This window comes from Crinia signifera, chromosome 12 (genome assembly GCF_055691185.1).
Source record: "Crinia signifera chromosome 12, ASM5569118v1, whole genome shotgun sequence".
NCBI classification, from domain to species: domain Eukaryota; kingdom Metazoa; phylum Chordata; class Amphibia; order Anura; family Myobatrachidae; genus Crinia; species Crinia signifera.
In genome coordinates this window covers 7,744,087-7,769,763 of record NC_139228.1, presented here as the reverse complement: position 1 = coordinate 7,769,763, position 25,677 = coordinate 7,744,087, and the positions used below count along the sequence as shown (strand labels likewise).

The 25,677-nt window shown below is 47.8% G+C and overlaps 1 protein-coding gene across 1 annotated transcript in view; it reads right to left on the bottom strand.

Moving 5' to 3' along the window:
* Positions 1 to 193: 193 nt before the first annotated feature.
* Positions 194 to 25,677, bottom strand: part of LOC146050291 (uncharacterized) — an 87,826-nt gene continuing 62,342 nt past the window's right edge. The window contains exons 19-20 of the mRNA XM_083167221.1: positions 2,863 to 5,775; positions 194 to 315 (exon numbers count right to left, since the gene is read on the bottom strand). Of these exons, the coding sequence (XP_083023347.1) occupies positions 5,132 to 5,775 (644 nt within the window). The 3' untranslated portion in view covers positions 194 to 315; positions 2,863 to 5,131. The remainder of the gene's footprint in view (positions 316 to 2,862; positions 5,776 to 25,677) is intronic.

Sequence of the window (25,677 nt, the reverse complement as noted above, 5' to 3'; positions counted from 1 at the left end):
CTGGGTGTCCATCGCATGTACTGTCCGTGAGGCTTTTCCTGGTTTTGTTAATCAGCTAATAGGATTGTGGTGACACAAGTGATTGACACCTTCTTTTTTGCGTTTTCGCATTTCTGTCATTCTGTGTCTTGATTTGACGGCTTCTGCTCGCCTTCTGGCCCGAGTCCATTCTGACCTCCTTTTTTTCTGGTCTTCCGCATTTTTTTTCTTTATTTCCGCAGCCTTTTCTGTGTTCAGTCTGGCTCTGTATTTTCTCATTTTTTCGGCAGGTGTCACAGCTTCCTTCTTTGTATTTCTCTCTTGCATATTGTCCATCTGGGATAAAAAAGCTAACTTGTAATAACAGCTACCAGGCATTTGTTGTTGATGTAACATAAGCTATGTTACGTCCGTTACGTTAAGCATGTTACATAGGTTACAGAACAGAACTGCCAAAGGAAATAAGTTGAGAACAAATGGCAAAGGAATTTTTAATCCTCTCATAAACCATTAGAGATCTGGGGCGAAATGTAATAGGGTGCGATTTTTAGACATGTGCGATTTTTGGTCAAAAACGGCCGAAATCGCACATTTTCCGAAAATCGCACATTTAATAGGTTGAAAATCGCGGTAAAAAATCGCGGTAAAAATTTTTTGACGCGAAATCGCACTTTTAGAAGTGCGATTTTTAGTCACATTTCAAATCGCATCCAGATGTTTTCCCATTATAAAGTATACAACTCGCAAATGTAATAGGGTGCGATTTTTGGTAAATGTTACCAAAAATCTCAAAAAAAATAGACCAGGTTCTGACAGGCGAATTTCACAGAACCATGCACAGATCATTGAGATCTGTGCATGGTCCTGTTAATAAAAAAAACGGCGTGGGGTCCCCCCTCCTAAGCATAACCAGCCCCGGGCTCATTGAGCCGGACCTGGTTCCAAAAATACGGGGGGACAAAAAGCATAGGGGTCCCCCGTATTTCTGAAACCAGCCCCGGACTCTTGGACCGGTCCTGGTTCCAAAAATACGGGGGACAAAAAATCTGGGGGTCCCCCGTATTTTGAAACCAGCACCGGGCTCCAACAGCCCGCGGTGTCATGCCACAGCAGGGGGACACTTTTTATACAAGGTCCCCCGGCCAAAACATGAGCACCGTGGCTGGTCAGCCTTGGACGGTGTACCTGGAGGAGTGGGGACCCCCCCAATAAAGGGGTCCCCCCCCAGGCTTCACCCGTCCAGGGCTGAAGCCCGGGGCTGTCACCGGCGTCCGTGGCCAGTGGACGCCGGCCTGATAGGGTTAAATCGATCATACGTTACATTGCTTTATACCGGAGAACTACAAGTGCCAGCAAACCTCCCCCGCATGCTTGGACTTGGAGAACCACAAGTCCCAGCATGCGGGGCATTAATGGGCCCGCTGGGACTTGTAGTCCACCTGTAAAAAGAATGTTTATAAAAAACACACACACAGAGAAGTAAAAGTTTATTACACACACACCTCACTTTTACACCAGCGTTACTTACCATTCCTGGATCCAGCGCTGGTCTGGCTGCTTCACAGCCGGCTCCCCCCGCACTGACAGGCAGCGGGGAGAACCGGCTTTCTCCGTTGCCTCTAACAGCTTCTGTAGCGCTGTTCCAGCGCTACAGAGGCTGAGAGCGCGATTGGCCGATACGTCTCCATGGAGACGCATAGCTCAGTCCTGATTGGCTGAGCTATGCGTCTCCATGGAGACGCATAGCTCAGCCAATCACGCTCTCAGCCTCTGTAGCACTGGTACAGCGCTACAGAAGCTGTTAGAGGCAACGGAGAAAGCCGGTTCTCTCCGCTGCGTGTCAGTGCGGGGGGAGCCGGCTGTGAAGCAGCCAGACCAGCGCTGGATCCAGGAATGGTAAGTAACGCTGGTGTAAAAGTGAGGTGTGTGTGTAATAAACTTTTACTTCTCTGTGTGTGTGTTTTTTATAAACATTCTTTTTACAGGTGGACTACAAGTCACAGCGGGCCCATTAATGCCCCGCATGCTGGGACTTGTGGTTCTCCAAGTCCCAGCATGCGGGGGAGGTTTGCTGGCACTTGTAGTTCTCCGGTATAAAGCAATGTAACGTATGATCGATTTAACCCTATCAGGCCGGCGTCCACTGGCCACGGACGCCGGTGACAGCCCCGGGCTTCAGCCCTGGACGGATGAAGCCTGGGGGGGGGGACCCCTTTATTGGGGGGGGGTCCCCACTCCTCCAGGTACCCCGTCCAAGGCTGACCAGCCACGGTGCTCATGTTTTGGCCGGGGGACCTTGTATAAAAAGTGTCCCCCGGCTGTGGCATGACACCGCGGGCTGTTGGAGCCCGATGCTGGTTTCAAAATACGGGGGACCCCCAGATTTTTTGTCCCCCGTATTTTTGGAACCAGGACCGGTCCAAGAGTCCGGGGCTGGTTTTGCTTAGGAGAGGGGACCCCACGCCGTTTTTTTAAAAACTTTTTTTTTTAGCACAAAATCGCATTTATGAAAATGCGCACATTTTCAGGACTAAAAATCGCCCGAAATCGCGGCAAATCGCATTTTTGGCCGCAAATTCGCATCTCATTACATATGCGAATTCGCGGCAAAAAATGCGATTTTTAAAGGTGCGATTTTTTTTTAGTCTAAAAAATCGCACCCTATTACATTTCGCCCCTGGTAACTATCATGCGTTTACTCATCACATTAAACAAAATATGAAAATAAATACCAAAAAAATGTAACGGATGTAACACTTAATATGTGCCACGTAACTTTTTCACTAACATAAAACCACATGAAATACTGATAATCAACATATTATTTCTTACAGTACATGTCATCAACTTGTGTTATATACTACAATAATCCAAGTTTCTTACCCTTGTTTTCAGAAAACAGCAATAGATCACAATAGGTCCCAATCAGTGTCTGTAACCTTTACTGAAATAAGACAAAATGGCAGCATGTCATGTGACACACTGTTACCAACTGATTTCTTAAAATACTATAGACTATGACGGATGCACTTGGAAATTCATATTTTGAATATCCCAACTTTTTTATTTTCATGACCCATGGCCACATTTTGTTGGAATTGCCCTGCTAGTTATGTGTAGCTGTGTGTGTGTACTAGTGATGTGTAGCCATGCGTGTGCTAGTTGTGTCTGCGTGTATACCTGTTACAGATGTGCTTGCTGCCGTTGCCCCAGCCTCTATGCCCCCAATGTATTGTTATACTTTGCTCATTGGTGGGGAGCTACATAGCAATACTGCCAACCCTATAAAAACACAAATACATGAGTCCTTAATACCTTATGGTATATGACAGGGGTTCCCAACCCTGGTCCTCAAGTACCCCCAACAGTGCACGTTTTCCAGGTCGCCCGGCAGGTGCACTCATTATTCAGACACATTTTAGAAGATCCACAGGTGGAGCTAATTATGTCACCTGTGATTCTGTGTGGAGACCTGGAAAACATGCACTGTTGGGGATACTTGAGGACCAAGGTTGGGAACCACTGGTGTATGACAAGAGTGCTGGGAGAAGATGATCCACCTATTCACCTGTGATATTTTACATTTGGATGCCCTGGGAAGTGGGAGACGAGCGCAAAAAACTACCTTATTATTATTGACAAAAACATTTTGGTTTTATGAAATAAACAAATATGCATTGTTACAGTTGCACTGAGTTATAGACCAGCAGTTTTAAACAATAGAAAATAACTTTTCTTGATTTGTAATGGGCCCCATACATCAGCAATCACAATTTATGGATTTCCAGATCCAGGGATTTTTTTGGCCAGATAAATGGATTTTACAATCTATCTGACTTTGCCCACACATTACAGATTTATTTCAGTGATCGGCAGATTTTTCCATCTAAAGATTGCATCTTCATATCTGGAAATTGCCCAATCGATTGTCATTTCAGCTGTTCATAATGTAAATAGATGGAGAAGACGAATTGGGAATGCCCACACATATAAAAAAGATCTGCAGATAATACCATGTTTAAAAACCTGATTAAGCAATCGATTGGTGATTTTGATTGGGATTGCCAAAAGGGGGAGCCCACACATCTAAAATTAATTGTGGCAATCATCTCCATATCTGTAAATTGTCACAATTAATTGCTGATGTATGGGGCCCTTAAAAGACAAATATAGACGATTGAAACATGTAATATCCTGGTTTTATTTATATACTGACGTATATATATGTACACAATTTGAATTGGCATTTGTATAACAAATATTGTATGTCACATCGCTTCAATAAAAAGAAGTAAAAACTTTGCCCATCAAAAGGCTTCGTGTTTGTTAAAAATGTGTTGTCGCAATGCGATGCAACTAAGGTGCACAAAGGGACTGTGCGGGGAAATGTGATATAAGACATGTGCATGTCTGTGTGCGACTGTACAGAAAGTGCTACAATGTGCAGCCTTTCCCAATACAAGATCTCTTCTGCTCTGTATACAGACTCAGTCACACACAGTATACAAGTGTCCTCTTGCCCCAGTGTATGTACACCTTCCAGCCTCTCACCTCATGTACACATCTCACCCAGTAACACAGACTGACGTGCTCCCCCTACTGGTGCACAACGGTCATGTCCAGAGAGGACACGTCCCCTCTACCACAGGATGGAACACATCTCTGACCCCCACAGGCACAAACTGACTCACTAAGTGACAGCGATACGGTATAAATGGGAGAGTTGTACAAATACAGCCACAGCCAGAAGCATTGTAACATATCCCCAGTGAGGTAGTAACATATTCCTACACCAATTACATATAATCTCACATCTTTAATCAGAGAGTATGCCAGCGTCATTTTGGGATACTGATGGGGGTAGTAACACTGCAGGTGGCACAGGTGTAAGATGCACAGAGAGAATTACATTTGTGAGGGGTTATTGTCCAAACTAAATTATAATCATAGTGTAAGAAAGAGGACACAGAGCTACATGCAAAAGCAGACAGTATTTAAGCTGCATGCAACCATAATGTAGTTGCATCTGCTGCATTGCTGCATGGTGATACTGCTCTTTCTGCTTTGCTTCCAGTTTAGCGTCAGCTCCTTTATGTCTAATTGGCTTTGTTCCGTTATGTTTCTGATCTTCGGTGTAATCCAGTTCGTACACTCAGAGCCCAGGAAAAGGTTGCTGACCCGTGTGACTTCCCTGATGTTTCACCAGACTGGACTTCTTTGCAAACTGTTTTCCACACTCAGAACACGAAAACGTTCTCTCCCCTGTGTGTGTTCTGTGATGTCTAACTAATTTTGATTTTTGTGTAAAACATCTCCCACACTCAAAACAAGTAAATGGCTTCTCCCCTGTGTGCGCTCTGTGATGTATAATGAGACTTGATTTTAGAGCAAAACATTTCCCACACTCGGAACATGTAAATGGCTTTTCACCTGTGTGAGTTGCCTGGTGTCTGACGAGATTTGATTTGTGTGTAAAACATTTCTCGCACTCAGAGCATGGGAATAACTTCTCACCTGTGTGCATTCTGTGATGGATGACAAGTTTCGCTTTCTGCGTAAAACGTTTCCCACACTCAGAACAGGGAAAGGGTCTCTCCCCTGTGTGGCTTCTCTGATGTATGACAAGATTTGATTTCATGGTAAAACTCTTCCCGCACTCACAACATGAAAATAACTTCTCCCCTGTGTGCATTCTCTGATGTATAATGAGACTTGATTTCAGCGTAAAACATTTCCCGCACTCAGAACATGGAAACGGTCTCTCACCGGTGTGCCTTTTCTTATGTTCCATAAGACCTGATTTGTATTTAAAACATTTCCCACACTCAGGACATGTGAACGGTTTTTCATTTGTGTGTGTTCCCTGATGTCTAATAAGTTTTGATTTCTGTGTAAAACATTTCCCACACTCAGAACATGGAAACGCTCTCTCCCCTGTGTGACTTCCGTGAAGAGACCAATGTCCGTCCTCAGCACATGGAATCATTATGTCCTCTATATTATGACCTGTACTATATGTAACAGTATTTACGTTACCAGGGGAACATGCCTCATGACTAGTGGGATCCAATGACTGATCTGCACTGAGCTGTAATGGCTGCATATTTCGGGTGTCCGGTATTTCTCCTGGAAAATCTTGCTTGATGTTATCTCCTATTCCAAAACCTGCTGAAGAAAGGAGTTGGCCCTTCAAGATATTTCCGCCTTTGCCTCCATCTGCTGGGAATAAAATAAATGCATGGAAATATAAATCTTATATTTAGTAGAGGCTTATAATACATAGTATGGGGCTGATTCAGCTCTAGCGCTGGCCATACAGCAGAACGATTCCGACGGATTGTGCGATCCATTGTGCACATCGTGTGGTATTTCGCAGCGGGGATGGCTTGCGGTCGTAAGCAGATTGTATGTGTTTTACAGCACATACATTCGATCGTTCCAATGTATGGCCAGCATAAGGACACTACAACCATCTGTAATATGATCACACAGGGCACAATCACTAGGGAAATGTAACATCTCATGGATCCCACCTCCACAGGGGACACTCAGGGCAGAACAATTTCCCGGTCATTCCTTCCATTGGTTTCCCTTCCCCATTCTTCTCTAGACTCTAACAGACATCTCGGAGCCTGACTTAGCATGTGGTCAGCAGCAGAAGGACAGGTATGAGAGGTAGGAGGGAGGAACCTGATTAGGGAACCCCCAAGGTGAGTCGAGAATTATGGGAATTTGGAAAGTTCTATGGGCGAGATTCACCAAACTAAAAATTCTGTAAAAACCCTGTTTTCAGGGTTTTTTTACCGCATTTTCATATGCAGCAAAGCACCACGCCAGTTCTATATGGCGTCCCCCACCGCCCCGTGCGCCCCCCACCGATCCACGCCGCACCCTCCCCGATATGGATTACAGTAATGCGCTATCACTGCTGTGTGGAATCAGTGTGGAACCGTCTATAACTCCTGTGTGGAATCGTTGTGCAAATATAACTCTATACTGAGACTGGCTGTATCCGGATGGCTGCCGGCGCTGCTTTTTCCTCTTCTTCTGGTGTGTTATCATTACTGCGGTATCACCTGCTCAGTGTCTGGGGGAGTACAAGAACCCCGTATCCTCACAGTTAGGCTGGTTTCACACACTCCGACTCCTGCCGGACGGTGAAATCCCGCACGGGCAGGGAGCCGTGCCGCACACAGTACTTTATCATGGAGGGGATGGCCACAGCCCGGCAGCCGTCCCTTCCAGTGGCTGCAACTGTGCGGCCGGGCCGTGGCCGTCCCGTGTGAATGGACACAATAGTGTCCATTCACAACTAATGTGTGCGGCACGGCTCCCTGGCCGTGCAGGATTTCGCTGTCCGACAGGAGCCGGAGTGTGTGAAACTGGCCTTAGGATGGGTGATAGTACCTTGTAGGGTTCCTGCAGCCAGTGTGTCACTCACCTGCGCTGATATCTGCAGGGATTTCCTCCTCCTTACACGGCCGATCACCCCTCACATACGTCACTTCCTCTCCTTCTACAATTTCTACTTTAATAGCAGCCAGGACGTCATCCTAATTATCCCAGAGACATAATATAGCATATAACTAATAATACCATAACAATGAGCAATGGTCCCTGCTGTGTAGACACAGAGGCTGAGACACAGGAACATGTGATACCAGTACCGGGATCTTCCTGCAGCGTCTCCTCATCACAGCACAAACCAGGAGCAGGTTACACCAAGCACAGCTAATACCGAGCAGCCATATTGCCAGTTACACACACCTCTATGTCTCTGTGTGCCACCACACGCACCTCTATGTCTCAGTGTGCCATCCATCACACGCACCTCTATGTCTCAGTGTGCCATCCATCACACGCACCTCTATGTCTCAGTGTGCCATCCATCACACGCACCTCTATGTCTCAGTGTGTCATCACACGCACCTCCATGTCTCAGTGTGCCGTCACACGCACCTCCATGTCTCAGTGTGCCATCACACGCACCTCTATGTCTCAGTGTGCCGTCACACGCACCTCTATGTCTCAGTGTGCCGTCACAGTCATCTCTATGTCTCAGTGTTCCGTCACACACACCTCTATGTCTCAGTGTGCCGTCACACGCACCTCTATGTCTCAGTGTGCAGTCACATGCACCTCTATGTCCCAGTGTGCAGTCACACGCACCTCTATGTCCCAGTGTGCAGTCACATGCACCTCTATGTCCCAGTGTGCAGTCACACGCACCTCTATGTCCCAGTGTGCAGTTACACGCACCTCTATGTCTCAGTGTGCCATCCATCACACGTACCTCTATGTCTCAGTATGCCATCACACTCACCTCTATGTCTCAGTGTGCCATCCATCACACGCACCTCTATGTCTCAGTGTGCCATCCATCACACGTACCTCTATGTCTCAGTGTGCCGTCACAGTCATCTTTATGTCTCAGTGTTCCGTCACACGCACCTCTATGTCCCAGTGTGCAGTCACACACACCTCTATGTCTTAGTGTGCAGTCACATGCACCTCTATGTCCCAGTGTGCAGTCACACGCACCTCTATGTCTTAGTGTGCAGTCACATGCACCTCTATGTCCCAGTGTGCAGTCACACGCACCTCTATGTCTCAGTGTGCCATCACACGCACCTTTATGTCTCAGTGTGCCGTCACAGTCATCTCTATGTCTCGGTGTGCAGTCACACGCACCTCTATGTCTCAGTGTGCCGTCACAGTCATCTCTATGTCTCGGTGTGCAGTCACACGCACCTCTATGTCTCAGTGTGCCGTCACAGTCATCTCTATGTCTCAGTGTGAAGTCACACGCACCTCCATGTCTCAGGGTGCCCTCACACGCACCTCTATGTCTCAGTGTGCCGTCACAGTCATCTCTATGTCTCAGTGTGCAGTCACACGCACCTCCATGTCTCAGGGTGCCCTCACACGCACCTCTATGTCTCAGTGTGCCATCTCACGCACCTCTAGGTCTCAGTGTGCCGTCACAGTCATCTCTATGTCTCAGTGTGCAGTCACACGCACCTCTATGTCCCAGTGTGCAGTCACACGCACCTCTATGTCTCAGTGTTCCGTCACACGCACCTCTATGTCCCAGTGTGCAGTCACACGCACCTCTATGTCCCAGTGTGCAGTCACACGCATCTCTATGTCCCAGTGTGCAGTCACACGCACCTCTATGTCCCAGTGTGCAGTCACACGCACCTCTATGTCCCAGTGTGCAGTCACACGCACCTCTATGTCCCAGTGTGCAGTCACACGCACCTCTATGTCCCAGTGTGCAGTCACACGCACCTCTATGTCTCAGTAGTTTTTGAAAATTTGTGAACTTATTACTTCCAGCGATTGTTATTAGAACATTAAAAACCATAAAGAAGGTGCCTTAGTTACCATGCTAAACCCTGACGACACCACAAAAGGTATTGTATATGACATACAGGGGTAGAGTTATTAAGCTTGGTGAAGTGATAAATTGTCTGTTTTTTATCACCGGCCAACTGTCATTTTTTAAACCAAGCCTGTAACTTCACAGTTAGGAAATGATTGGCCGGTGATATAAACCAGACACTTTATCACTTCACCGAGCTTAATAAATCTGCCCCACAGTGATCTGACAGAATCAGAGCCCATTACATACCACCTACCCATCATACCTGTCTAACTGTCCATCATATAGAGCCCATTACGTACCACCTACCCATCATTCCTTTCTAACTGTCCATCATATAGAGCCCATTACGTACCACCTACCCATCATACTTGTCTAACTGTCCATCATATAGAGCCCATTACGTACCACCTACCCATCATACCTGTCTAACTGTCCATCATATAGAGCCCATTACGTACCACCTACCCATCATACCTGTCTAACTGTCCATCATATAGAGCCCATTACGTACCACCTACCCACCATAAGTGTCTAACTGTCCATCATATAGAGCCCATTACGTACCACCTACCCATCATACCTGTCTAACTGTCCATCATATAGAGCCCATTACGTACCACATACACATCATAAGTGTCTAACTGTCCATCATATAGAGCCCATTACGTACCACCTACCCATCATACCTGTCTAACTGTCCATCATATAGAGCCCATTACGTACCACCTACCCACCATACGTGTCTAATTGTCCATTATATAGAGCCCATTACGTACAACCTACCCACCATACGTGTCTAACTGTCCATCCTATAGAGAACAATACATACCACCTACCCACCATATGTGTCTAACTGTCCATCATATAGAGCCCATTACGTACCAACTACCCACCATACGTGTCTAACTGTCCATCATATAGAGCCCATTACGTACCACCTACCCACCATACGTGTCTAACTGTCCATCATATAGAGAACAATACATACCACCTACCCACCATTCGTGTCTAACTGTCCATCATATAGAGCCCATTACGTACCACCTACCCACCATTCGTGTCTAACTGTCCATCATATAGAGCCCATTACGTAAAACCTACCCATCATACCTGTCTAACTGTCCATCATATAGAGCCCATTACGTACCACCTACCCATCATACCTGTCTAACTGTCCATCATATAGAGCCCATTACGTACCACCTACCCATCATACCTGTCTAACTGTCCATCATATAGAGCCCATTACGTACCACCTACCCATCATACCTGTCTAACTGTCCATCATATAGAGCCCATTACGTACCACCTACCCATCATACCTGTCTAACTGTCCATCATATAGAGCCCATTACGTACCACCTACCCACCATAAGTGTCTAACTGTCCATCATATAGAGCCCATTACGTACCACCTACCCATCATACCTGTCTAACTGTCCATCATATAGAGCCCATTACGTACCATCTACCCACCATAAGTGTCTAACTGTCCATCATATAGAGCCCATTACGTACCACCTACCCATCATAAGTGTCTAACTGTCCATCATATAGAGCCCATTACGTACCACCTACCCATCATACCTGTCTAACTGTCCATCATATAGAGCCCATTACGTACCACCTACCCATCATACCTGTCTAACTGTCCATCATATAGAGCCCATTACGTATCACATACCCATCATACCTGTCTAACTGTCTATCATATAGAGCCCATTATGTACTACCTACCCACCATACCTGTCTAACTGTCCATCATATAGAGCCCATTACGTACCACCTACCCACTATACGTGTCTAACTGTCCATCATATAGAGAACAATACATACCACCTACCCACCATACGTGTCTAACTGTCCATCATATAGAGCCCATTACGTACCACCTACCCACCATACGTGTCTAACTGTCCATCATATAGAGCCCATTACGTACCACCTACCCACCATTCGTGTCTAACTGTCCATCATATAGAGCCCATTACGTACCACCTACCCACCATTCGTGTCTAACTGTCCATCATATAGAGCCCATTACATACCACCTACCCACCGTACATGTCTAACTATCCATCATATAGAGCCCATTATGTACCACCTACCCATCATACCTGTCTAACTGTCCATCATATAGAGCCCATTACGTACCACCTACCCATCATACCTGTCTAACTGTCCATCATATAGAGCCCATTACGTACCACCTACCCACCATTCGTGTCTAACTGTCCATCATATAGAGCCCATTACGTACCACCTACCCACCATTCGTGTCTAACTGTCCATCATATAGAGCCCATTACATACCACCTACCCACCGTACATGTCTAACTATCCATCATATAGAGCCCATTATGTACCACCTACCCATCATACCTGTCTAACTGTCCATCATATAGAGCCCATTACGTACCACCTACCCATCATACCTGTCTAACTGTCCATCATATAGAGCCCATTACGTACCACCTACCCACCATAAGTGTCTAACTGTCCATCATATAGAGCCCATTACGTACCACCTACCCATCATACCTGTCTAACTGTCCATCATATAGAGCCCATTACGTACCACATACCCATCATAAGTGTCTAACTGTCATCATATAGAGCCCATTACTTACCACCTACCCATCATACCTGTCTAACTGTCCATCATATAGAGCCCATTACGTACCACCTACCCATCATATCTGTCTAATTGTCCATTATATAGAGCCCATTACGTACCACCTACCCACCATACGTGTCTAACTGTCCATCATATAGAGAACAATACCTACCACCTACCCACCATATGTGTCTAACTGTCCATCATATAGAGCCCATTACGTACCAACTACCCACCATACGTGTCTAACTGTCCATCATATAGAGCCCATTACCTACCACCTACCCACCATACGTGTCTAACTGTCCATCATATAGAGAACAATACATACCACCTACCCACCATATGTGTCTAACTGTCCATCATATAGAGCCCATTACGTACCACCTACCCACCATTTGTGTCTAACTGTCCATCATATAGAGCCCATTACGTACCACCTACCCATCATATGTGTGTAACTGTCCATTATATAGAGCCCATTACGTACCACCTACCCACCATACGTGTCTAACTGTCCATCATATAGAGCCCATTACGTACCACCTACCCACCATACGTGTCTAACTGTCCATCATATAGAGAACAATACATACCACCTACCCACCATTCGTGTCTAACTGTCCATCATATAGAGCCCATTACGTACCACCTACCCACCATTCGTGTCTAACTGTCCATCATATAGAGCCCATTACATACCACCTACCCACCATACGTGTCTAACTGTCCCTCATATAGAGCCCAATACATACCACCTACACACCATTCGTGTCTAACTGTCCATCATAAAGAGCCCATTACGTACCACCTACCCACCATACATGTCTAACTGTCCATCATATAGAGCCCATTACGTACCACCTACCCACCATACGTGTCTAACTGTCCATCATATAGAGAACAATACATACCACCTACCCACCATACGTGTCTAACTGTCCATCATATAGAGCCCATTACGTACCACCTACCCACCATACGTGTCTAACTGTCCATCATATAGAGCCCATTACGTACCACCTACCCACCATTCGTGTCTAACTGTCCATCATATAGAGCCCATTACGTACCACCTACCCACCATTCGTGTCTAACTGTCCATCATATAGAGCCCATTACATACCACCTACCCACCGTACATGTCTAACTATCCATCATATAGAGCCCATTATGTACCACCTACCCATCATACCTGTCTAACTGTCCATCATATAGAGCCCATTACGTACCACCTACCCATCATACTTGTCTAACTGTCCATCATATAGAGCCCATTACATACCACCTACCCACCATACGTGTCTAACTGTCCATCATATAGAGCCCATTACGTACCACCTACCCACCATACGTGTCTAACTGTCCATCATATAGAGAACAATACATACCACCTACCCACCATATGTGTCTAACTGTCCATCATATAGAGCCCATTACGTACCACCTACCCATCATACCTGTCTAACTGTCCATCATATAGAGCCCATTACGTACCACCTACCCATCATACCTGTCTAACTGTCCATCATATAGAGCCCATTACGTACCACCTACCCACCATAAGTGTCTAACTGTCCATCATATAGAGCCCATTACGTACCACCTACCCATCATACCTGTCTAACTGTCCATCATATAGAGCCCATTACGTACCACATACCCATCATAAGTGTCTAACTGTCCATCATATAGAGCCCATTACGTACCACCTACCCATCATACCTGTCTAACTGTCCATCATATAGAGCCCATTACGTACCACCTACCCATCATATCTGTCTAACTGTCCATCATATAGAGCCCATTACGTACCACCTACCCACCATACGTGTCTAATTGTCCATTATATAGAGCCCATTACGTACCACCTACCCACCATACGTGTCTAACTGTCCATCATATAGAGAACAATACATACCACCTACCCACCATATGTGTCTAACTGTCCATCATATAGAGCCCATTACGTACCAACTACCCACCATACGTGTCTAACTGTCCATCATATAGAGCCCATTACGTACCACCTACCCACCATATGTGTCTAACTGCCCATCATATAGAGCCCATTACATACCACCTACCCACCATAAGTGTCTAACTGTCCATCATATAGAGCCCATTACGTACCACCTACCCACCATAGGTGTCTAACTGTCCATCATATAGAGCCCATTACGTACCACCTACCCACCATTCGTGTCTAACTGTCCATCATATAGAGCCCATTACGTACCACCTACCCACCATACATGTCTAACTGTCCATCATATAGAGCCCATTACGTACCACCTACCCACCATACGTGTCTAACTGTCCATCATATAGAGAACAATACATACCACCTACCCACCATATGTGTCTAACTGTCCATCATATAGAGCCCATTACGTACCACCTACCAACCATACGTGTCTAACTGTCCATCATATAGAGCCCATTACGTACCACCTACCCACCATACGTGTCTAACTGTCCATCATATAGAGAACAATACATACCACCTACCCGCCATTCGTGTCTAACTCTCCATCATATAGAGCCCATTACGTACCACCTACCCACCATTCGTGTCTAACTGTCCATCATATAGAGCCCATTACATACCACCTACCCACCATACATGTCTAACTATCCATCATATAGAGCCCATTATGTATCACCTACACACCATTCGTGTCTAACTGTCCATCATATAGAGCCCAATACATACCACCTACACACCATTCGTGTCTAACTGTCCATCATATAGAGCCCATTACGTACCACCTACCCACCATACATGTCTAACTATCCATCATATAGAGCCCATTATGTACCACCTACACACCATTCGTGTCTAACTGTCCATCATATAGAGCCCATTACGTACCACCTACCCACCATACGTGTCTAACTGTCCATCATAAAAAACCCATTACGTACCACCTACCCACCATTTGTGTCTAACTGTCCATCATATAGAGCCCATTACGTACCACCTACCCACCATACGTGTCTAACTGTCCATCATATAGAGAACAATACATACCACCTACCCACCATATGTGTCTAACTGTCCATCATATAGAGCCCATTACGTACCACCTACCCACCATACGTGTCTAACTGTCCATCATATAGAGCCCATTACGTACCACCTACCCACCATACGTGTCTAACTGTCCATCATATAGAGAACAATACATACCACCTACCCACCATTCGTGTCTAACTGTCAATCATATAGAGCCCATTACGTACCACCTACCCACCATTCATGTCTAACTGTCCATCATATAGAGCCCATTACATACCACCTACCCACCATACATGTCTAACTATCCATCATATTGAGCCCAATACACACCATTCGTGTCTAACTGTCCATCATATAGAGCCCATTACGTACCACCTACCCACCATACAAGTCTAACTGTCCATCATATAGAGCCCATTACGTACCAACTACACACCATTCGTGTCTAACTGTCCATCATATAGAGCCCATTACGTACCACCTACCCACCATACGTGTCTAACTGTCCATCATATATAAGTGAAACTATGAGGAATTGCATCTTCATTAAGATATCAGATTTAATAATAATCTAAATTAATACAGGGAAAGAAAAATAATAAAATATTAGTGTGTAAGGGCCACAGACAGATATTATTATGAAGTCACTATTATTTGGCGAGACCATAGATCTACCTGATCCTCCTGTGGAATTCTGTGATCTTCCTCTGTAAACTCCTGTGAGTGGTGATGGGGGAGATCTCTCTCTGGGGCATATCTGCTGCTGGATCCATCTGTAGGAGACACACAGTGACTGAGGACATTGTATATATGTGACTATCAGATGATATGTATGTAGGTCACCCCGCATCTGTCTCCTGTCTGCAGTAACTGTCTCCACTTACCCAGTGATGAGAGCGGCCAGTGATTCTCCATCTTCACATCATCATACAGATCCTGGAGTCCTTCTGTATTCTCCGGCTCCTCCTGACACTGTAAAGGAAACACACACACAATGACACAGTCATCACTCAGACACATCCCCTGGTGTTACTGTATAACGTCCCCTTCCCAGCAGTCACCTCTCCTCTCACATCCCCGGTGTTACTATATAATGTCCCCTTCCCAGCAGTCACCTCTCCTCTCACATCACCGGTGTTACTATATAACATCCCCTTCCTAGCAGTCACCTCTCCTGTCACATCCCCGGTGTTACTGTATAACGCCCCCTTCCCAGCAGTCACCTTTCCCGTCACATCCCCTTGTGTTATTGTATAACATCCCCTTCCCAGCAGTCACCTCTCCTGTCACATCCCTGGTGTTACTGTATAACGTCCTCTTCCCAGCAGTCACCTCCCTGTTGTTACTGTATAACATTCCCTTCCCGGCAGTCACCTCTCCTGTTCCATCCCCAGTGTAATGTATAACGTCCCCTTCCCAGCAGTCACCTCTCCTGTCATATCCCCAGTGTTACTGTATAATGTCCCCTTCCCAGCAGTCACCTCTCCTGTCACATCCCCAATGTTACTGTATAACGTCCCCTTCCCAGCAGTCACCTCTCCTATCACATCCCCCGGTGTTACTGTACAACGTCCCCTTCCCAGCAGTTACCTCTCCTGTCACATCCCGGGTGTTACTGTATATTGTCCCCTTCCCAGCAGTCACCTCTCCTGTCACATCCCCGGTGTTACTGTATAACGTCCCATTCCCAGCAGTCACCTCTCCTGTCACCTCCCCCAGTGTTTCTGTATAACGCCCCCTTCCAAGCAGTCAACTCTCCTGTCACATCCCCGGTGTTACTGTATAACGCCCCCTTCCAAGCAGTCACCTCTCCTGTCACATCCCGGGTGTTACTGTATATTGTCCCCTTCCCAGCAGTCACCTCCCCCAGTGTTACTGTATAACGTCCCCTTCCTAGCAGTCACCTCCCCCAGTGTTACTGTATAATGTCCCCTTCCAAGCAGTCACCTCTCCTGTCACATCCCCAGCAGTCACCTCTCCTGTCAAATCCCCTGTTTTACTGTATAATGTCCCCTTGCCAGCGGTCACCTCTCCTGTCACATCCCCGGTGTTACTGTATAACGTCCCCTTACCAGCAGTCACTTATACTGTCACATCCCGGTGTTACTGTATAACGCCCCCTTCCCAGCAGTCACCTCTCCTGTCACCAGCTGAATGATCTCATTGGTCAGTTCCAGGATCTTCTGGTCAGTGTCTCGCTCCTGTATCAGTGAGTGAGGTGGAGGCACCATGATGAGGCTCTGGGTCCTGCTCCATCCTCCTGACACATGCGGATGGCTCCTGGGTGTCACACGCTCACTGGATCTCTGTATCAGTGATGTGTAATCCTGTGTATTGGGACAGACAGCAATATACAGGTAAATGAGGCTCCATGTACTTGCTCTACTGCTGCTTCTGACATAACCAGTGGGTCCACCATACTGAGTCCTCTATATACAGCCGGTGACCACAGGGGGATCATCTACTTTGTATAATCTAATAGAAAACTATTAGCGATGAGTGATGTCACTGTGACACTCCCATAAGCCCTCACCTCCCCGGTCACGTCCCTGTATTATTACTAGCGATAAGAGTGATGTCACTGTGACATCACCATAAGCCCTCACCTCCCCGGTCACATCCCTGTATTATTACTAGTGATAAGAGTGATGTCACTGTGACGCTCCCATAAGTCCTCACCTCCCCGGTCAAGTCCCTGTATTATTACTAGCGATAAGAGTGATGTCACTGTGACATCACCATAAGCCCTCAACTCCCTGGTCACATCCCTGTATTATTACTAGCGATAAGAGTGATGTCACTGTGACGCTCCCATAAGCCCTCACCTCCCCGGTCACATCCCTGTATTATTACTAGCGATAAGAGTGATGTCACCGTGACGCTCCCATAAGCCCTCACCTCCCCGGTCACGTCCCTGTATTATTACTAGCGATAATAGTGATGTCACTGTGATGCTCCCATAAGCCCTCACCTCCCCGGTCACGTCCCTGTATTATTACTGATAAGAGTGATGTCACTGTGACTCTCCCATAAGACCTCACGTCCCCGGTCATGTCCCTGTATTATTACTGATAAGAGTGATGTCACTGTGACTCTCCCATAAGACCTCACCTCCCCGGTCACGTCCCTGTATTATTACTAGCGATAATAGTGATGTCACTGTGATGCTCCCATAAGCCCTCACCTCCCCGGTCACATCCCTGTATTATTACTAGTGATAAGAGTGATGTCACTGTGACGCTCCCATAAGTCCTCACCTCCCCGGTCAAGTCCCTGTATTATTACTAGCGATAAGAGTGATGTCACTGTGACATCACCATAAGCCCTCAACTCCCTGGTCACATCCCTGTATTATTACTAGCGATAAGAGTGATGTCACTGTGACGCTCCCATAAGCCCTCACCTCCCCGGTCACATCCCTGTATTATTACTAGCGATAAGAGTGATGTCACTGTGACGCTCCCATAAGCCCTCACCTCCCCGGTCACGTCCCTGTATTATTACTAGCGATAATAGTGATGTCACTGTGATGCTCCCATAAGCCCTCACCTCCCCGGTCACGTCCCTGTATTATTACTGATAAGAGTGATGTCACTGTGACTCTCCCATAAGACCTCACGTCCCCGGTCATGTCCTTGTATTATTACTGATAAGAGTGATGTCACTGTGACTCTCCCATAAGACCTCACCTCCCCGGTCACGTCCCTGTATTATTACTAGCGATAATAGTGATGTCACTGTGATGCTCCCATAAACCCTCACCTCCCCGGTCACGTCCCTGTATTATTACTGATAAGAGTGATGTCACTGTGACTCTCCCATAAGACCTCACCTCCCTGGTCACGTCCCTGTATTATTACTGATAAGAGTGATGTCACTGTGACTCTCCCATAAGACCTCACCTTCCCGGTCAGCACGTAGATGATCTCCAGGGTGAGATGTAATATCCTGTCACTCTTCTCATTGTCCATCCTCAGTGATTTATAAAGAACGGGTCTCACTAGCACCTGAGGTCTAATAAAAGATTCTGCAGCTTTTCATAATGTATCTAGGAATAAAGAAAAAAGATGGAGTATATCCCTCGGTACTTGTGAGTTATCCGGACGCCCGATTTCAAAATCGGGTCGGATCGGGCACATCGCATCGCATCGCATGCGACCATCGGATGCGATGCGATGCGATGACCCGATTTTTCCATAGGAATCAATGTTAAAATGGACTGAGTCCATTTTAACATGGAATTCAATGGGAAAAAGGGGTCCTTTTCATACCCCTACTATCCAAGTGGGCATGGAGTTGGATATAAACCTGTGGCGAGCGTAGCGAGCCACCGAGCCCGAAGCGTGGCGAGCGTAGCGAGCCCCGCGAGGGGACACGGAATACCGTTCGCTCGCCACGCTTCGGGCTCGGTGGCTCGCTACGCTCGCCACAGGTTTATATCCAACTCCATGCCCACTTGGATAGTAGGGGTATGAAAAGGACCCCTTTTTCCATAGGAATCATTTTAACATTGATTCCTATGGAAAAATCGGGTCATCGCATCCGATGGTCGCATGCGATGCGATGCGATGCGATATCGCATCGCATCGTATCTGATTGTATGCCTTAACTTAAGGCATACAATCAAAAAATCGGGCGTCCAGATAACTCACAAGTACCTATCCCTCATTATATATCACTATACAGACCCGTCCCCTATATAATATCACATACATAGCGTGTGTCGGGGGATTATCCATCATTATATATCACTATACAGACCCCTCCCCTATATAATACTCCCCTATATAATAATATCACATATGCAGCGTGTGCCGGGGGATTATCCCTCATTATATATCACTATACAGACCCCTCCCCTATATAATATCACATACGCAGCGTGTGTCGGGGGATTATCCCTCATTATATATCACTATACAGACCCCTCCCCTATATAATAATATCACATACGCAGCGTGTGTCGGGGGATTATCCCTCATTATATATCACTATACAGACCCCTCCCCTATATAATATCACATACGCAGCGTGTGCCGGGGGATTATCCATCATTATATATCACTATACAGACCCCTCCCCTATAGAATAATATCACATACGCAGCGTGTGCCGGGGGATTATCCCTCATTATATATCACTATACAGACCCCTCCCCTATATAATAATATCACATACGCAGCATGTGCCAGGGGATTATCCCTCATTATATATCACTATACAGACCCCTCCCCTATATAATAATATCACATACGCAGCGTGTGTCGGGGGATTATCCCTCATTATATATCACTATACAGACCCCTCCCCTATATAATAATATCACATACGCAGCGTGTGTCGGGGGATTATCCCTCATTATATATCACTATACAGACCCCTCCCCTATATAATAATATCACATACGCAGCGTGTGTCGGGGGATTATCCCTCATTATATATCACTATACAGACCCCTCCCCTATATAATAATATCACATACGCAGCGTGTGCCGGGGGGATTATCCCTCATTATATATCACTATACAGACCCCTCCCCTATATAATAATATCACATACGCAGTGTGTGCCGGGGGGATTATCCCTCATATATCACTATACATACAAACCCCTTCCCAATCTAATAATATCACATATTATATATCATTACACAGACCCCTCCCATAAACAAAAATAATAACGCCACATTATGCACAGAATACGCTGGGGATTAACGCACATTATAATATCCCATCCTCATATCTATCCCTGTGAGGAGAAAAATAACATTATCACGTACAGATATTACCTACCCCCGGCTCACTGACCCGGAACTACATATATATACAATATAAAAAAGTAATAGGAGCTCTCCCGCTTCCAACATGGCGCCCGAGGGAGTGCGTATCCCCGCCTCATCCGCTGCGTCTCGCGGTGTAAAAGTTCTCCATGTGTTTGTTAATACCTGTGCGTTTCGAGGCTACAAGAAAATGGCCGCCGCCGTTCAGCCCATGCCTGTTTAGTGGTACATGCCGCTGTCATCACTGGACAAAAGGCGGTGATCGATACTGCTTATGTATTATGTGCAGTAGCTGTCCCCTGAGACTATTACTGATCTGTTACTATAACAGCGTTTGCCCCAGTTTTATAATACTCTAACATGACCATGTTCTGTACTACGAGAAAATGGCTCCAGTAACTGAGGACGGTTATTACAGGTAATTGGTAAAGTAGCAGATGAATCCTAGCTCAGTGTAGGGTTAGGACTGGTATATTTATTTATTAAGTTTCTTATATAGCGCACACAGATCCACAAAGCTTTGCAGAGAATAATTGAACCTTCACATCAGTCCCTGCCCCAGTGGAGCTTACAATCTATATTCCCATTTCCCTACCACATTAACATGTGCACACTGACATTCTAGGGTTAATTTTGTTGGCAGCCAATTAACCTACCAGTATATTTTTGGATTGTGGGAGGATTGTGGGAGGAAAGTGGAAGAAAACTACGCAAGTCATACCTCCCAACTGTCACGATTTTAGAGGGACAGTCCCGATTTTCGGGTCCTGTCCCGCTGTCCCACCCGCGGCAGGCATTGTCCCGCTGCGGGGGGGGTGACAGTTGGGAGACCCCCAATCTAGTAGAATAGACGCTGTGCGCATGCGCACAGCGTCTATTCTCGTATGAAAATTAGGTCGCGGCTAATTAGCATAAGCCGCGCCATCATTTGCATACGCCCCTCCCCCTTTTCGGGCGCTCCCTATTTCATGCGGACAGAAGTTGGGAGGTATGCGCAAGTATAGGGAGAATATACAAACTCCACTTTAGAAAGAACCTCTGATGCATACCTCCCAAGTGTCACGATTTCAGCGGGACAGTCACGATTTTCGGGTCCTGTCCCGCTGTCCCACCCGCGGCCGGCATTGTCCCGCTGCGGGGGGTGGCAGTTGGGAGCCCCCTCAAGCTGATTGAATAGACGCCGTGCTATTCGCGGCCGAAAATGGGGTTGCGGCTAATTTGCATAAGCTGCGCCCTCATTTGTATAGGCCCCACCCCCTATTCGGGCACGCGAGTGTCCCTATTCCAGCAGCCAAGAAGTTGGGAGGTATGCTGATGTCACAAGCAAGTGGCACGCACAGTTAAGGGAGGAGCAAGTGCCGATCAAGGTACCTAAAATGGGGTTGGGTCATTGGGTCGAACACTGACGGTGAAGATTTCAGATCTTCGCAGCTTACCAATCCAACGTGCATTGGGCCTAATGTGTCAGATACAGAGTTTGATACAAATTCTGCTAAGCGGGCAAAGGGAAACACGGTTTTACATGCCACGTCTGTATTTGCTGTGCACAAAACTAGTGGTCAGCTCTGACTCCCTGCCCCCCCGACTCACCCGCTACGGGACCTGCCCCCCGACTCACCCGCCCCAGGACTTTGTCACAACTCACCTGCCATCAGACTCCCTGCCCTGGGACCTCACCTCCGCCCCGGGAGCTGCGCCCGACTCCCCACCCCAGAACCTGCCCCCTCGACTTACCCGCCCTGGAACCTGCTCCCGACTCACCCGGCCCGCCACCTGCTCCCGACTCACCCGCCCCCCCCGGGACCTGCTCCCGACTCACCCCCCCCCCCCCCCAGGACCTGCTCCCGACTCACCCGCCCTGGGACCTGCTCCCGACTCACGCGCCCGGGACCTGCTCCAGACTCACCCGACCCGGGACCTGCTCCCGACTCACCCAACCCGGAACATGATCCCGACTCACCCGACCCGGGACCTGCTCCCGACTCACCCGCGAATTGCTCCCGACTCACCCGCACCCTGGGACCCGCTCCCGACTCACCCGCCCCTGGGACCTGCTCCCGACTCACCCACCCCTGGGACCTGCTCCCGACTCACCCGCCCCGGGACCTGCTTCTGACTCACCCGCCCCTGGGACCTGCTCCTGGACTCCCCGCCTGGGAATCTCTGCTCCAGAATCCCCACCCCGTGACCTGCTCTCGGAATCCCCACCCCGGGAAAAACCACAAGCACTCAAGGTATTTATGTATAGAATAATGTATTTTATTTACACAACAATGATACTAAAACCTTGTCCTAACTCACTGCGGGTGACTGTGCGCCAAGTAGCCCTTCGCAGTGTGTGACTCAAAATGACATTGCTAGCATATACTGACAGCAGCGGCGTGTGGTCTTGTATGTGTAAATCTGTACATATATGTATAAATCTATCCGACAATCTTGTAGTAAAGCTGTTTGACAGTGACGGTGAAACGCGTCAGCAGATCTCATCCCTCAGTGTTCCTGAACAAAACTTTTGCTATATTTCACTTCATTTGGACTGATCCGGACCAGCCCCAGGCGTTTCCAGTACCAGCATTTGCACCCCAGCAGAGGGAGAGTACCACCAGCTGACACCTGCACCGCCAAGCCATCCTCCACGGTGGACCGGATTCCAAGTGGACCAGCCTAGTACATAAAACAGGAGGCAGACAGGAGAGCGGGACTGACAATACATATACGCACAGACTGCACACTCTGGGGAATCATTACATGGTGAGCGGCTGTTATATGGGAGAGTCAGGGATAATGCAGGCGTGGCCAGGTGTGTGAGGGGAAGTCATGTGACATCAGCTCCACCCCCGATCAGCCTGATTCTATCACAGCCGCTGAGTAAGTCCTGGGCTACGCACAGACTGCACACACTGGGGAATCATTACATGGTGAGCGGCTGTTATCTGGGAGTGTCAGGGAATACACAGGCGTCCCCAGCCGTGTGAGGGGAAGTCATGTGACATCAGCTCCGCCCCCCGATCAGCCTGATTCTATCACAGCCGCTGAGTAAGTCCTGGGCTACGCACAGACTGCACACACTGGGGAATCATTACATGGGGAGCGGCTGTTATCTGGGAGTGTCAGGTATAATGCAGGCGTGGCCAGGTGTGTGAGGGGAAGTCATGTGAAGTCAGCTTCGCCCCCGATCAGCCTGATTCTATCACAGCCGCTGAGTAAGTCCTGGGCTACGCAAACTGGGGAATCATTACATGTGAGCGGCTGTTATCTAGGAGTGTCAGGTATAATGCAGGCATGCCCAGGTGTGTGAGGGGAAGTCATGTGACATCAGCTCCGCCCCCGATCAGCCTGATTCTAATCGCAGCTGCTGAGTAAGTCCTGGGCTACGCACAGACTGCACACACTGGGGAATCATTACATGTGAGCGGCTGTTATCTGGGAGTGTCAGGGAATACGCAGGCGTGGTCAGGTGTGTGAGGGGAAGTCATGTGATGTCAGCTCCACCCCCGATCAGCCTGATTCTATCACAGCCGCTGAGTAAGTCCTGGGCTACGCACAGACTGCACACACTGGGGAATCATTACATGGGGAGCGGCTGTTATCTGGGAGTGTCAGGTATAATGCAGGCGTGCCCAGGTGTGTGAGGGGAAGTCATGTGACGTCAGCTCCGCCCCCGATCAGCCTGATTCTAATCGCAGCCGCTGAGTAAGTCCTGGGCTATGCACAGACTGCACACACTGGGGAATCATTACATGGTGAGCGGCTGTTATCTGGGAGTGTCAGGTATAATGCAGGCATGCCCAGGTGTGTGAGGGGAAGTCATGTGACATCAGCTCCGCCCCCGATCAGCCTGATTCTAATCGCAGCTGCTGAGTAAGTCCTGGGCTACGCACAGACTGCACACACTGGGGAATCATTACATGGTGAGCGGCTGTTATCTGGGAGTGTCAGGGAATACACAGGCGTGGCCAGGTGTGTGAGGGGAAGTCATGTGACATCAGCTCCGCCCCCGATCAGCCTGATTCTATCACAGCCGCTGAGTAAGTCCTGGGCTACGCACAGACTGCACACATTGGGGAATCATTACATGGGGAGCGGCTGTTATCTGGGAGTGTCAGGGAATACGCAGGCGTGGCCAGGTGTGTGAGGGGAAGTCATGTGACATCAGCTCCGCCCCCGATCAGCATGATTCTATCACAGCCGCTGAGTAAGTCCTGGGCTACGCACAGACTGCACACACTGGGGAATCATTACATGGGGAGCGGCTGTTATCTGGGAGTGTCAGGGAATACACAGGCGTGGCCAGGTGTGTGAGGGGAAGTCATGTGACATCAGCTCCGCCCCCGATCAGCCTGATTCTATCACAGCCACTGAGTAAGTCCTGGGCTACGCACACACTGGGCACACTGGGAATCATTACATGGTGAGCGGCTGTTATCTGGGAGTGTCAGGGAATACACAGGCGTGGCCAGGTGTGTGAGGGGAAGTCATGTGACATCAGCTCCGCCCCCGATCAGCCTGATTCTATCACAGCCGCTTAGTAAGTCCTGGGCTACGCACACACTGCACACACTGGGGAATCATTACATGGGGAGCGGCTGTTATCTGGGAGTGTCAGGTAATACGCAGGCGTGGCCAGGTGTGTGAGGGGAAGTCATGTGATGTCAGCTCCGCCCCTGATCAGCCTGATTCTATCACAGCTGCTGAGTAAGTCCTGGGCTACACACACACTGCACACACTGGGGAATCATTACATGGGGAGCGGCTGTTATCTGGGAGTGTCAGGGAATACGCAGGCGTGGCCAGGTGTGTGAGGGGAAGTCATGTGATGTCAGCTCCACCCCCGATCAGCCTGATTCTATCACAGCCGCTGAGTAAGTCCTGGGCTACGCACACACTGGGCA